This window comes from Bufo bufo, chromosome 2, assembly GCF_905171765.1.
Source record: "Bufo bufo chromosome 2, aBufBuf1.1, whole genome shotgun sequence".
Lineage (NCBI taxonomy): Eukaryota > Metazoa > Chordata > Amphibia > Anura > Bufonidae > Bufo > Bufo bufo.
Genome location: NC_053390.1, coordinates 176506317 through 176519769, shown reverse-complemented (window position 1 = coordinate 176519769; position 13453 = coordinate 176506317). Strand labels below are relative to the sequence as shown.

General features: G+C 44.6%; 1 protein-coding gene across 2 annotated transcripts in view; it reads right to left on the bottom strand.

The window, feature by feature from the left end:
- The window catches only part of DMXL1 (Dmx like 1), a 162070-nt gene that overhangs the window by 132452 nt on the left and 16165 nt on the right, over positions 1–13453 (bottom strand). For both annotated transcript variants that reach the window (XM_040421671.1, XM_040421670.1), the window contains exon 3: positions 9221–9346. In XM_040421671.1, the coding sequence (XP_040277605.1) occupies positions 9221–9346 (126 nt within the window). The remainder of the gene's footprint in view (positions 1–9220; positions 9347–13453) is intronic.

The window sequence follows — 13453 nt, the reverse complement described above, 5'->3', positions numbered from 1 at the left end:
AGCCACTAGGAGATATAAAAAAAAAAATTATAAACTAGGGGGGGGGGGGGGGGGCGACCGCCTGAAGGACTTTACGTCCAAAAGACAAGTCTGAACTACTAGATAAGTCTAGTCTATAATGTTTCGGAAAGGTGTGAATGCTAGACCATGTGGCAGCTTTACAGATGTCTTATAGAGAAGCTCCAGCCCGCTCGGCCTGGGAGGAGGACATAGCTCGGGTAGAGTGGGCTCTTAGATTTGAGGGGCAAGGAAGGCCCTGGATTTCATAACAGAGAGAAATAGAATCTCTAATCCATCGTGCTAGAGAAGACCTGGAGGCTTTTTTACCCTTATTCTTACCTGAGAATAAGACAAATCGATTATTGGTTTTACGGAATTCTTTTGTAACCTCAAGATACCGTACAACCGAGCGTCTTACGTCTAGTGAATGGAAACTGGATTCTCTACTGTTAGAGGGATTACAACAAAAAGGAAGGCAAAACTATCTCCTGGTTTCGGTGGAAATCGGATACCATTTTAGGAAGAAACCCTAGCCTCAAAATAATTCTATCATCGGTGATACGGAGATAGGGTTCTTGTATAGATATGGCTTGAATTTCGCCTAGCCTTCTTGCGGACGTGATGGCAACAAGAAAAGCAGTCTTTAGGGATAGATGTTTAGTGGAACAATTTGACAGGCTTGTAAGCACTGTATTGAGGTCCCAGTTGGGGATCCAGGATTTTAGAGAAGGGCGGAGCCGAGAGGCTGCTTTCATAAATCTTTTGATCCAGCGGTGGTTGGCTAGGTCTTGATCGAAGAAACAAGCTAGGGCTGAGACTTGTACCTTTAAAGGTGGAGGGTCTAAGACCTAGCTCGAGACCTTGCTGGAGGAAGTCTAGGATTTTCAGAAAATTAGGCGGCTCTAAGTTTGGGGCAGGGTTACCGATCCAGGAGCAAAACCTCTTCCAAATCTTCAGATAGATCGAGAAGGTAACCTTCTTCCTACTTGCTTTCGGGGTAAATTTTACCCGATCAGAAAGACCCTGTGATTTCAACATCTGGACCTCAGGATCCAAGCTGATAATTTGAGGAAACCCAGGTTTGGGTGTAAGATTGGCCCTTGATGAAGTAGGTCCCTCCTGGAAGAGAGGCCACGGGTTCTCTACGGATAGGTTTTTTATGGAAGGGATCCAGCTCCTCTTCGGCCAATAAGGGGCTATTAATATTAGGGTTGTATCCTCTTGATTGAGCTTCTGGATTATCCTGGGAAGTAGAGGCAGGGGTGGAAATGCATAACAGAGGTTCCAGTCCTATCGTATCGTGAGTGCGTCCAGCGCCCAAGGATTGTCTCGTGTATTCAGGGAACAGAATGTTGGTACCTTTGTGTTCTTCTTTGAGGCAAACAGGTCTACTTGAGGGGTGCCCCATCTGTCTATTAGTATCTGGAACACGTCCTGGTTTAGAGACCATTCGGTGTGTTCTATTAGTTGTCGGCTGAGGTAATCTGCTTCCACGTTTAGTGTTCCCTTCAAGTGAATCGCGGAGATGGATCTTACGTGGGACTCCGCCCAATTGAAGATCTTCCCTGCCACGAACATCAGCTTTTCTGATTTCGTCCCTCCTTGGTGAGAGAGGTACGCTACTGTTGTAGTATTGTCGGAAAGGACCTTCACATGCCGGCCCTCGAGTAGGTCTTCTGCTGCTTTCAGAGCTCTCCAAACCGCTTTCAGCTCTCTGAAGTTGGAGGATTGAGAGCGAGTTGTTGACAGCCAGGAACCCTGAAAGTAATGATCTCCCACTTTCGCTCCCCATACTTTTTCGCTTGCGTCTGTAAGGACTTGTATGTAAGGAGTCTTCTCCCAAGGAACTCCTAAGGACAGGTTGTTTGCGCTCTTCCACCAGTCTAGGGAGACTTTTACTGTTGGAGGGATCAGCACTTTGTGATTTAAAGAAGTCTGCTGCCTGTCCCAGATTCTGAGAATCCACAACTGGAGAGATCGGAAGTGGGATTAACTCCATGGGACAGAAGGAATGCAGGACGAGAGGAGACCCAGAAGGCTCATGGCTTCCCTTATGGGACAAGACGTCCTGTTCTAAAACAGTCAGATTTTCAACTGAAAGTTCCTGAACTTGTCTGGTGGGAGAAGAGTATGTTGAACCCGGGAATCCAGGATGACCCCTAGAAACTGGATTGTGCTGGAAGGTAGCAGATTTGATTTCTTCTGGTTCACCAACCACCCTAGATCCTGAATGAGAGACAGGAATGTTAGTAAGTATGCTTTGAGCTAGTTCTCTGAATTTCCAATCAGGAGAAAGTCGTCCAGGTATGGTACGATCACCAGGCCCTTGCGTCTCAGGAAGGCCACCATTTCTACCACCAGTTTCGTGAAGACTCTGGGAGCAGATGATATCCCAAAGGGAAGGGCCGTGAACTGGAAGTGAAGGGTTACTCTCTTGTGATCTTTGATGGCGAATCTTAAAAATTTCTGAGAATTTGGGTGGATTGGGACGTGGTAGTAGGCATCCCGTAGGTCTACTGTACACATCAGAGCGTCTCTCCCTATTAGGGGTATCAGGGATTTTAGGGATTCCATCCGGAATTTCCGATATACTATAAACCTGTTCAGGGCCTTTAAATTTATGATGGTGCGAAATGAACCTTCTTTCTTTTCTACCAGGAAGAGATTCGAGTAGAACCCCTGTCCTAGCTGTGCTGATGGTACCTGGATTATCACATCCATTTCCAGAAGGTTCTGAATTCCCTGCAGGATCTTCTTGCGTACGGTGGAAGAACTTGGGTTGGTAACAATGAAGCGGTCTGGGGGAGATGAAGAAAATGCGATCTGGTATCCGAATTTTATGATGTCCCGGACCCAAGGGTTCAGAGTAATGGATTCCCAAGGAGCCAGAAAATTCTTCAATCTCCCCCCGACTTTGGAGTCATTGTTTGTCTGAAGATTTGTTTTGAGAGGAGGGAGGGGTACCTCTCCCCCTGCCACCCTTCGGATAGCTCCAACGTCCCAACTTCCCTTTATCCCTATAGGTCCTATTCTGGCTGGTGGGGGCACGAAAGGGATATTTTCTTTTATAGGGTCTTTCCTCCGGGAAGCCCTTTTTCTTATCCGCTGCTTTCTCTAAGATACGGTCCAAAACAGGGCCGAAGACATACTCCCCTGAAAACGGGATGGAGCATAACTTCATCTTTGAGGTGTTGTCCCCTGACCAGCATTTCATCCACAGAGCCCGGCGGGCCGCGTTAGAGAGGCCGGCGTCTTTAGCAGCAAATCTGACAGATTCTGCCGGGGCATCTGCCATAAAAGCCGTGGTGGACTTTAGTAAGGGGAGAGTCCTTAAGATTTCTTCTCTAGGGGTGTTGTCCCTAATGTGAGACTCCAAGTCGTTTAACCACAACCCCATGGACCTTGCCACCGAGGTGGCAGCAATATTAGCTTTTAGGTTAGACATAGCGGCTTCCCAAGAATTTTTTTTAACATACTATCAGCCTTCCTATCCATAGGGTCGCGTAACTGGGAGGCGTCCTCAAAGGGCAAGGCAGTCTTTTTATTGACTTTTGCCACTTGAACGTCAATTTTTGGTGTTTCATTGAAAATGTTGCATTCATTAGGATCGAACAATAGACTATTCTTGAAGGACCTGGATACCCCCACACGTTTCTCTGGATTTGACCACTCATCAAGCACCATGTCGCGTATATTTTCGTTGATCGGGAAGACCCAGGTTTTTTTTTTTTTTTAACGCAGAGTCTCCCGAACATCTCGTCCTGCACGGAATGAGCTCTTGGGGCTTCTTCTACCCCCATAGTGGCTCGGACTGCCCTTAGTAGGTCTGGCATTTCATCCGAGGAAAAACGAAATCTTCTGTCAGATTCAGAAACTTCTATATTAGAGGAAGCTGCCTCTTCCTCCCAGGGTCTGGAGGATGAAGCGTTTTCCGCTATCTCCTCTGAATCTGAGGGAGAAAAGGACGGTCCCCTCTGTCTTTTAGATGGAGGCCGGTCCCTAGGTAAGGAGGAGAGCTGGGATACGGAGGATTTTACTTCCTCGTGTATCATAGATTTTAACTCCTCAAAAAAGGAAGGCTGTTCTTCATGTACAACGCTAGAGATACAATCTTTGCATAATCTCTTGCGGTAATCATCCGGAAGTCACTTAAGACAGGATACACACTTACCCGACTTCCTGACCTTCTTCTGAGCCTCCTTAGGGACCTGGGGGAAAATAGCCCCAGTCAGCTAGCTTGAACATACACAAAGGTATAGAAGCATGTAAGCCAAAAGCCAGAGTAGTGGAGGAGGAGGAAAAGGCAGGGAACCTGGTACAGTGCAAAAACAGTAACAGGGAACATAAGTGCTTTCCCCACAGGGGAACTTACGGCAGGCGGCACGGAAGGATCTCCTGGGGAGCGGGGTTCGGTCGACATGTCGGCACATACAACGCTTGTTGCTCGGCACTTCCATGTGCTGTGCCGATATTTTTAAAAGGAGACGCGTCCTAAAAGACGTCACTTTCTCCGTCCACCGGAAGGGACGTCTGCCGCCTTACCTGAAGCGCTGTGGCGTGCACCCGGCTACAGCCCCGGCGGGAGATTGCGACCAGGGAGCAGGCTCACGTATAGTAACGGAGCGGTGGAAGATCGCGACCAGGGAGCAGGCTCACGTATAGTAACGGAGCGAGGCCTCCCCCATCACCCCTGCCCAGCATTAGTACGAGGACCGCAGGAGGGCAGGGGAACACCAGGTAAGGTGTTACGGAATGGCATCAGCTTCATCTCCGCCCCCCTACAGAGGACAGGAAACACTGTTGCTGGGAGGGGGGGGATTTAAACCCTCTCTCTGTTCCTGCCCCTACAGAGGTCAGGGGTCAATCTCCTAGTGGCCGTCGGGGTGATGAGGTGGAAATATGGTGTTCAGAATATAGAGACTCAAAAATGCTTTATTATGCAAAACTGAAACAAAGAAAGTATACATATTTGATATAATTGCGTCCATAAACCTGCTCTATAAAAATAGCACATGATAATGTCAGATGAATGCTGTAAAAAATAATAAACAGTGCCAAAACAGCCATTTTATGGTTACCTTGCCTCACAAAAAACGTGATACAGCAATAAAAAAAAAAAAAAAAAAAATCATATGTACCTCAAAATAGTACCAATAAAACTGGCACCTTATCCCCTATTTTCCAAAATGGGGTCACTTTTTGGAGTTTCTACTGTAGGGGTGCATCATGGGGGCTTCAAATGGGACATGGCATCTAAAAACCAGTCCAGCAAAATCTGCCTTCCAAAAACCATATGGCGTTCCTTTCCTTCTGCGCCCTGCAGTGTGCCCATACAGCAGTTTATGACCACATGTGGGGTGTTTCTGTAAACCGCAGAATCAGGGTAATAAATGAGTTTTGTTTGGCTGTCAACCCTCGATGTGTTAAAGAAAAAAATGGAAAATCTGCCAAAAAAGTGAAGTAATTTCCTTTAATTCTTGTTGAACACCTAAATGGTTAAAGTAAGTAAAATCAGTTTTTAGTAGCTTGAGGGGTGTAGTTTCTACAATGGGGTTTTTTTTTATGTAAGCCCCACAAAGTGACTTCAGACATGAACTGGTCCTTAAAAAGTGGGTTTTGGAAATTTTCCCCAAAAAAATAAATTAAATGACATTTACAAAATGATGCCAACTTAAAGTAGACATATGGAGAATGTTAGGTAATAAATATTTTAGGAGGTATCACTCTGTTTTAAAAGCAGAGAAATAGAAATTTTGAAAATTGCTAATTTTTCAACATTTTTGGTAAATTTGTGATTTTTTTTCATAAATAAAGATGAAATATATTGACTCAAATTTATGACTATCATGAAGTACAATGAGTCACGAGAAAACAATCTCAGAATTGCTTGGATAACTAAAAGTGTTCCAAAATCAATACCACAGAAAGTGACATGTCGGATTTGCCTGGGCAGGAGGGCGAAAACTGGCCCGGGGTAGAAAGAGTTAAAGGCATAGTAATCTTAGTGTATGTAAACATTTGATATTGCAGAAAGTAATAAAAATGCCTTAAAAACAATTCTCTCTCTCATTATTCTGGCATTTGGCAAATAATAATAATTATGGTAATCCTAATTGACCAAAAACAGGAAAGGTTTATTCTGATATTCTTATGTGTCTTTTTATATAGTGTATGTAAACTTCTGGTTTCAACTGTAGTTCCCATGGAAGCACCATAGAAACAAAACACTATCATTTATTACACAATATTAAAATAAAAATAAAAATGACACAAAAGAAACAATGATCCTGAATACCATGGCATGGCAGCATGACCTAGAAGTACCAGTTACACTTCAATTAAAGTCCCATTTGTTTGCCGGCCACTTCCTCATTTACCTGTGGTGAGGCACAAAATAAAAAGCAATCTCTTAAAATATACATTTATAAACACAAAGTTATCAAACCAGAACTTCTACACTCCTCCTATTACTTCTAACAGCGACGACGCCAGTCTACTGTGCAGGGTGTGATGTCTTGATGTCTTTTTTAACTTTTGTGATGTTCCTACTCTTTTCTTTTAAATACTATAAGCCTTAAAAAAAAAAAAAAAGAGTAAAATCCTTTCTACCATAATGGAGAGTTTCACACATCTAGGACGTTCTGCTGGCAGCGGCCAGGTCACTCCTCCTAATAGTGAAGTTGTAGATCAAGTGGCGCAAAACTGCCTAGATGTAGACGTGATTGGCAGTAACTACATTGCCCGGGCTACAGACAGTGATGACCTATTGGCAGGAAGGGTTATCAATGTATGATCAGTGGGGTCCAAATCCCGGTAGCCCGCAGATTGAAGGGGCTGTAGCGCTCTTCCATGTTCACCTGCACGCAGTCTACTTGTAGTTGTGGCGCAGGGTAATTACCAACTCCTCTCACCTTCACTAGAACATTACAGCTGATCAGCCCAGTCCCTCTGTCTCCAGCCAAAAATGGAGAAGCTGCAGGAGATTAACCCCTGTGTTTTCTGCAGAATTGTTAGACTGTTTGCATTGGGATTATTTAGAAAGTGCTGCAGACTGACACCAGTGAGGGCAACTAGATTTTGTGTTGACTTTTAGCCTTTATTAATAGGTCTTCCTATAACCAGAGGTAGTGACCTACAGACCACAGCAAGACGTACTAAGGAGAACGGCAAAACAAAAAAGGATTACATCCTTATACAAGGATGACCGTCTGAAAACCGGATTCCCAAACCCTCGCCAGATCTGGGAAATGTTCTCATCAGGAGTTTATTGCCCTCTGACACACAAAATGGAACTTCTCCCTGCGATGCGAGGAGCTGCAAAACCTGTTCCCAAATAATGAGCTCAGGATCTGCGGCCCGGAGAGGAACTCTATTTCCTGGGGCATTCACATGTTCTACAGCCAATGCTGTGTAGCCGATTCTGTGCACTAAAAGTCATATTGGGGGTCTCTATGCTGGAGAAACAGGACAAAACCACAAAGCAAGGATGAGTCTCATCAGCATAAACACACAAAAAAAAACACAACATTTTCCTGTAGCAATTTTGTAGGACACAATGAAGAAACTATGCAAGTAGTGATATCAAAAAGGCCATTTCAAATCCAACAGATGCAGGAGAATTGAGGAATATAAATGTATGACCCTCTTGACTCACTAACCACAGGGCTGAATTGGTAACAAATATTTATGTCATGTTAAAAGATCTAAAGAGATTGAGGGGGGGGGGGGGGGGGGGGGGGGGGGGCGCACCAGGTCTCTAACATCAATTCAGAGACCATAAAAGACGTTCACACTGCTCATCTTTTTTGGGATTTCCATACCAATTCCCGGGACCCCTGCCGATCAGCTGTACAAAGAGGCTGGTGCACCCCAGAGATGCCACGCTCATTGGTCACGTGTCCTCGGCGCAGACCTGAGATTCTAAATCTAGCATAGCTGCTATATAATGTACAGCATTGTGCTTGGTAGACTGCGGCCTCCTCAGTTGATCATCAGACCCACCTAATCTCATATTAATGATCTATCGTGAGAATAGGTCAGCAATATGTAAATCCATTCTTTACATCTCTATATAGATATACAGTACAGACCAAAAGTTTGGACACACCTTCTCATTCAAAGAGTTTTCTTTATTTTCATGACTATGAAAATTGTATTTTCACACTGAAGGCATCAAAACTATGAATTAACACATGTGGAATTATATACATAACAAACAAGTGTGAAACAACTGAAAATATGTCATATTCTAGGTTCTTCAAAGTAGCCACCTTTTGCTTTGATTACTGCTTTGCACACTCTTGGCATTCTCTTGATGAGCTTCAAGAGGTAGTCCCCTGAAATGGTTTTCACTTCACAGGTGTGCCCTCTCAGGTTTAATAAGTGGGATTTCTTGCCTTATAAATGGGGTTGGGACCATCAGTTGCATTGAGGAGAAGTCAGGTGGATACACAGCTGATAGTCCTACTGAATAGACTGTTAGAATTTGTATTATGGCAAGAAAAAAGCAGCTAAGTAAAGAAAAACGAGTGGCCATCATTACTTTAAGAAATGAAGGTCAGTCAGTCAGCCGAAAAACTGGGAAAACTTTGAAAGTAAGGGTTATTTGACCATGAAGGAGAGTGATGGGGTGCTGCGCCAGATGACCTGACCTCCACAGTCACCGGACCTGAACTCAATTGAGATGGTTTGGGGTGAGCTGGACCGCAGAGTGAAGGCAAAAGGGCCAACAAGTGCTAAGCATCTCTGGGAACTCCTTCAAGACTGTTGGAAGACCATTTCAGGGGACTACCTCTTGAAGCTCATCAAGAGAATGCCAAGAGTGTGCAAAGCAGTAATCAAAGCAAAAGGTGGCTACTTTGAAGAACCTAGAATATGACATATTTTCAGTTGTTTCACACTTGTTTGTTATGTATATAATTCCACATGTGTTAATTCATTATTTTCATGACTATGAAGGCATCAAAACTAAGAAAACTCTTTAAATGAGAAGGTGTGTCCAAACTTTTGGTCTGTACTGTATATATATATATTTTTTTTTTCTTGTGACACAAAAGAGACCAAAGTCGTCTGGAAAGCTTGCTATGCAGCATCATTGCTTCCATTTTTGTTGGCCATTAAAGGACAAGGTCCGTGCACGACTCTTTCCGCGCTTCTCTTAATAAGAACACACTTTTCTAGTGGATAAGACGGTAGCAGGCATTCTCATACAAGTACTTACCCTGCCCTGCTGCATCGAACAGTCTACACATCCCACCAGCACATTGCCATGTTGGACTCCAGGGATTACCTGTAGTCTCTCAAAATCGCTTCCCAAAATGACAACATCACACCCAGATGCATAGGCCTGTGGAGTGAAAGACAGAGACACACATTTATATAAGATATAATATCATTCAGAAAGGTACAATATGGGGGTCTAAGGCGAGTGTAAAGCTCCCGCCACACAGGTTTTACAATGAGATATCTGGAACATGCAGTACGTTCATATCATAATAAGCATCCTGCTTTAATCTACTTAAAAGGAAAGACGACACTTGTCCGTGTAATGATGAGGGTGAGGTCACAAGTTGTGGCTGGACGCATGAGCCTAAAAGTTATGTAGCAACCAATGGCTGCACAATTTTGGTAAAATTGTGTGGCCACATATTATGAGTCAACTATAAGGGTCCATTCACTGAGTTTTTTGGCGCATTTTCCAATTGGAACCAGCACCAAAAAATACCTACAAACAGGCACAGCCTACCATTCATTTCATGGAAAGCAGCACTTACATGGAGAAAAAAACAAGCAGCATGTCTTATTTTGGTACAGAATCTATCACTTAAAGGGGTTCTACAGTTTGTTTTAACTGATTAACTATCCTCTGGATAGATCAGCATCTGACCGGCGGGGGTCAGACACCGAGGACCCCCGCCGATCAGCTGTTTGAGAAGGCAGCGGCCTCCTCACTGTTTACCGCTGGCCCAGTGACGTCACGACTAGTATCAACTGGCCTGGGCGGGGCTAAGCTCCATTCAAGTGAGCAGAGCTTAGCCCCACTCAGGCCAGTTGATACTAGTCGTGACGTCACTGGGCCAGCGGTAAACAGTGAGAAGGCCGCGGCGCTGCTTTCTCAAACAGCTGATCGGCGGGGGTCCCGGGTGTCGGACCCCTGCCGATCAGATGGTGATCTATCCAGAGGATAGATCATCGGTTAAAAAACTGCAGAACCCCTTTAAAATGACAGCAGTAATGTATACACTTATACAGTCGCTTATCAAACTGGTCTGAAGTAGAACTGCCTTAGTTGCCCATAGCAACCAATCAGATTCCACCTTTCATTTTCCAAAAGAGCTGTCAAATTCGAAAGGTGGAATCTGATTAGTTGCTACAGTCAACTAAGTCTACTTTTACACTCGCGTTTTTGGCTTTCCGTTTGCTAGATCCGTTCAGGGCTCTCACAAGCGGTCCAAAACGGATCAGTTTTGCCCTAATGCATTCTGAATGGAAAAGGATCTGCTCAGAATAAATCAGTTTGGCTCCGTTCCGTCACCATTCCGCTCTGGAGGCGGACACCAAAACACTGCCTGCAGCGTTTTGGTGTCCGTCTGACGAAACTGAGCCAAACAGATCCGTCCTGACACACAATGTAAGTCAATGGGGACGGATCCGTTTTCTCTGACACAATCTGGCACAACAGAAAACGGAGCCGTCCTTTATTGACTTTCAATGGTGTCCAAGACAGATCTGTTTTGGCTCTGCTAAAGATAATATAAACAGTTGTATTATCTGAACGGATGCGTTTGTACAGATCCATGACGGATCCGCACCAAACGCGAGTGTGAAAGTAACCCAAGTCAGTTCTACTTTCCACCAGTTTGATAAGCAACCCTATAAGTGTATACGTAGTGGTCAGTTCTTTACACCAGTTTGATAAATGACCTTCGTCCTCATGCACAAATCGTATTTTGGGTCAGTGTCCAATTCACATTTTTGCAGATCACACATAGATCCACTTATTTCTATGGGTCTACCAAAATTGTGGACTTCACATGGGGGTCATCCATGTGCTCTCCGAATCTGTACGGCCACTCCGTGAATTATAGAACATGTTCTATTGCCGTCAGCTTTGCTGACAAGAATAGCCAGTTCTATTGAATGGCGTGAGAAAACTGCGGCATGCACACGGACAGTAACCATATTTTGCAGATCCGCGCACACCAAAGCGGATACGGTCATGTGCATGGGGCTTTATACAGAGAATGCCATCACTGATAACATCTCCCCTGTACTGAGAGGTGTTCTTGGGGGTGGCCAAAGATATAAATGTATAACATTTTAAGCTATACTGAATCTTTTCCCACTAAAACTAGATATAGATCTGCTCATCTGCTCCTGCTCTAGAACATACTGCCTGCAAATTGCACTGCATTTTATGGTGATAGATCCTCTTTAACCCCTTCCGGCATGGTCTCTTGCCGCACCCCCACGTACATGTACGTGTTCTGATCAGGAGGGTGTAGGAGCTGTGCCTGCCCGATCAGCAGTATTGACCTGCCGTGCGGATTTCCAAATGTGCAGCGTGTCAATCATGTTTGCGGTTTTAGCTGCGGATTTGAAATCCTAGCCATAAAGCACAGTTAGATGATGCAGATGAGCTCCGTACAGAGCACACACACAGAAGCATCTGCTACACGTGCAAAGAAGGAAAACATTTTCTACCGCCCCTCTCCTGACATGTTGACTAAACACTGCTTGTGTATATGTGCTACCGCAGCAGAGGAGCCGGAACCAGTCCAGAGCACTCCTGCTGGGACAGATCCGGCGCTGTTATCCCAGGTCATCACTGCCACATACAATACACATGCTCTAATTGTAGTGCCGTTACCGTCAGGCCAGACTGAGGTAAATGACACAGCGCAGTATGAGACGCTACTATTTCCAGGCCCGTGTCTAAATGACAGGGTTATGAAAGCCACCTGTACTTAAAGCAGCCACAATCCATTCATTGTGGCCGGATTTCACAAGAGGCTCATAGAAAACTGCCCCAATAAGGACATGTCCAGGATTACAGGAAATGCACATGTAGAGAAAATGCTGCAGATTTCCACACAATGGGGGTCATTAAAGGGGTTGTCTAACTTGGTCTAAAAGCCACTTACTAGATTATTATTTTGCATATGGCTTCCTTTGCTGGCTGGATTCAATTTTCCATCACATTATACGCTTCTCGTTTCCATGGTTACGACCACCCTGTAATCCAGCAGTGGTGGCCGTGCTTGCACACTATAGGAAAAAGCTCCCGGCACTGGACAAGCACGGCCACCACTGCTGGATTACAGGGTGGACGTAACCATGGAAACAAGAAGCGTATAATGTGATGGAAAAATGAATCCAGCCAGCAAAGGAAGCAACTTAGTCGGTCACAATACATTAGTAAGTGCCTTGTATTAACTTTCTTTAGTGAGACAACCCCTTTAACAAAGACTGGCTTTTTACGCTTCCGATCTTTGTTCCTGTCTGCACTGCCGAAGGACTCACCTGATAAATGACAAGGTGTGCGCCTCGTCCTAAATTAAGCACATTTCCGAAAGTCAGTGCACAGACTTAAACTACTCCAACCCCTTCATTTCTATTTTCCTGGTGTAAATGCTAGTAAATTTGCTGGGCCTAATGCCCCGGCCCCTGCCACTCCTAAGTGGCGAGGGCAGAATAAAAACGCCCATGTAACAAAATAAATAAATATTGTCCCACAGGCTTAAAAGAGTTTTTTTTACACCAGAAACTGGCAAAGGTTTCTTAATAGATGACCTCCAACATATACGGGGGCTGTTCGTCACGACAGCAATCGCATACATGATTCACGCTTTCACACGAGCGCTCCGGATGAGTTTAGTGAAACTCGCACCATTTTGCTTGCAAGTTCAGTCAGTTTTGTCTGCGATTGTGTTTGGTTTTTGATGCGCTGGTGCAATGCGTTTTGATGCGTTTTTCATACGCGTGATAAAAAAACAGAAGGTTTACAAACAATATCTCCTAGCAACCATCAGTGAAAAACGCAATGTACCCGCACTTGCTTGCAGATGCAATGCATTTTTCACTGAAGCCCCATTCACTTCTATGTGGCCAGGGCTGCGTGAAAAACGCTGAATATAGAAGATACTGCGTTTTTCACGCAACCCAGAACTGATGCATGAAAAAAGAAAAAAAAAAAGAAAAAAACTCACGTACACAGACCCATTGAAGTAAATGGGTCAGGATTCAGTGCGGGTGCTATGCGTTCACGTCACGTATTGCACCTGCGCGGAAAACTCACTCGTGTGAAAGGGGCTAAGGGTAAATTCACACATCTTATCATAAATTAGGTGCTTCCTCCGGCAACGCACAGGCTATTAGAGACAGCCATATAAAGCTGGTCTTTGATAATGAGCCCACTGACGCTAATGTGTGTATTCACACATCAGTGGTTTTC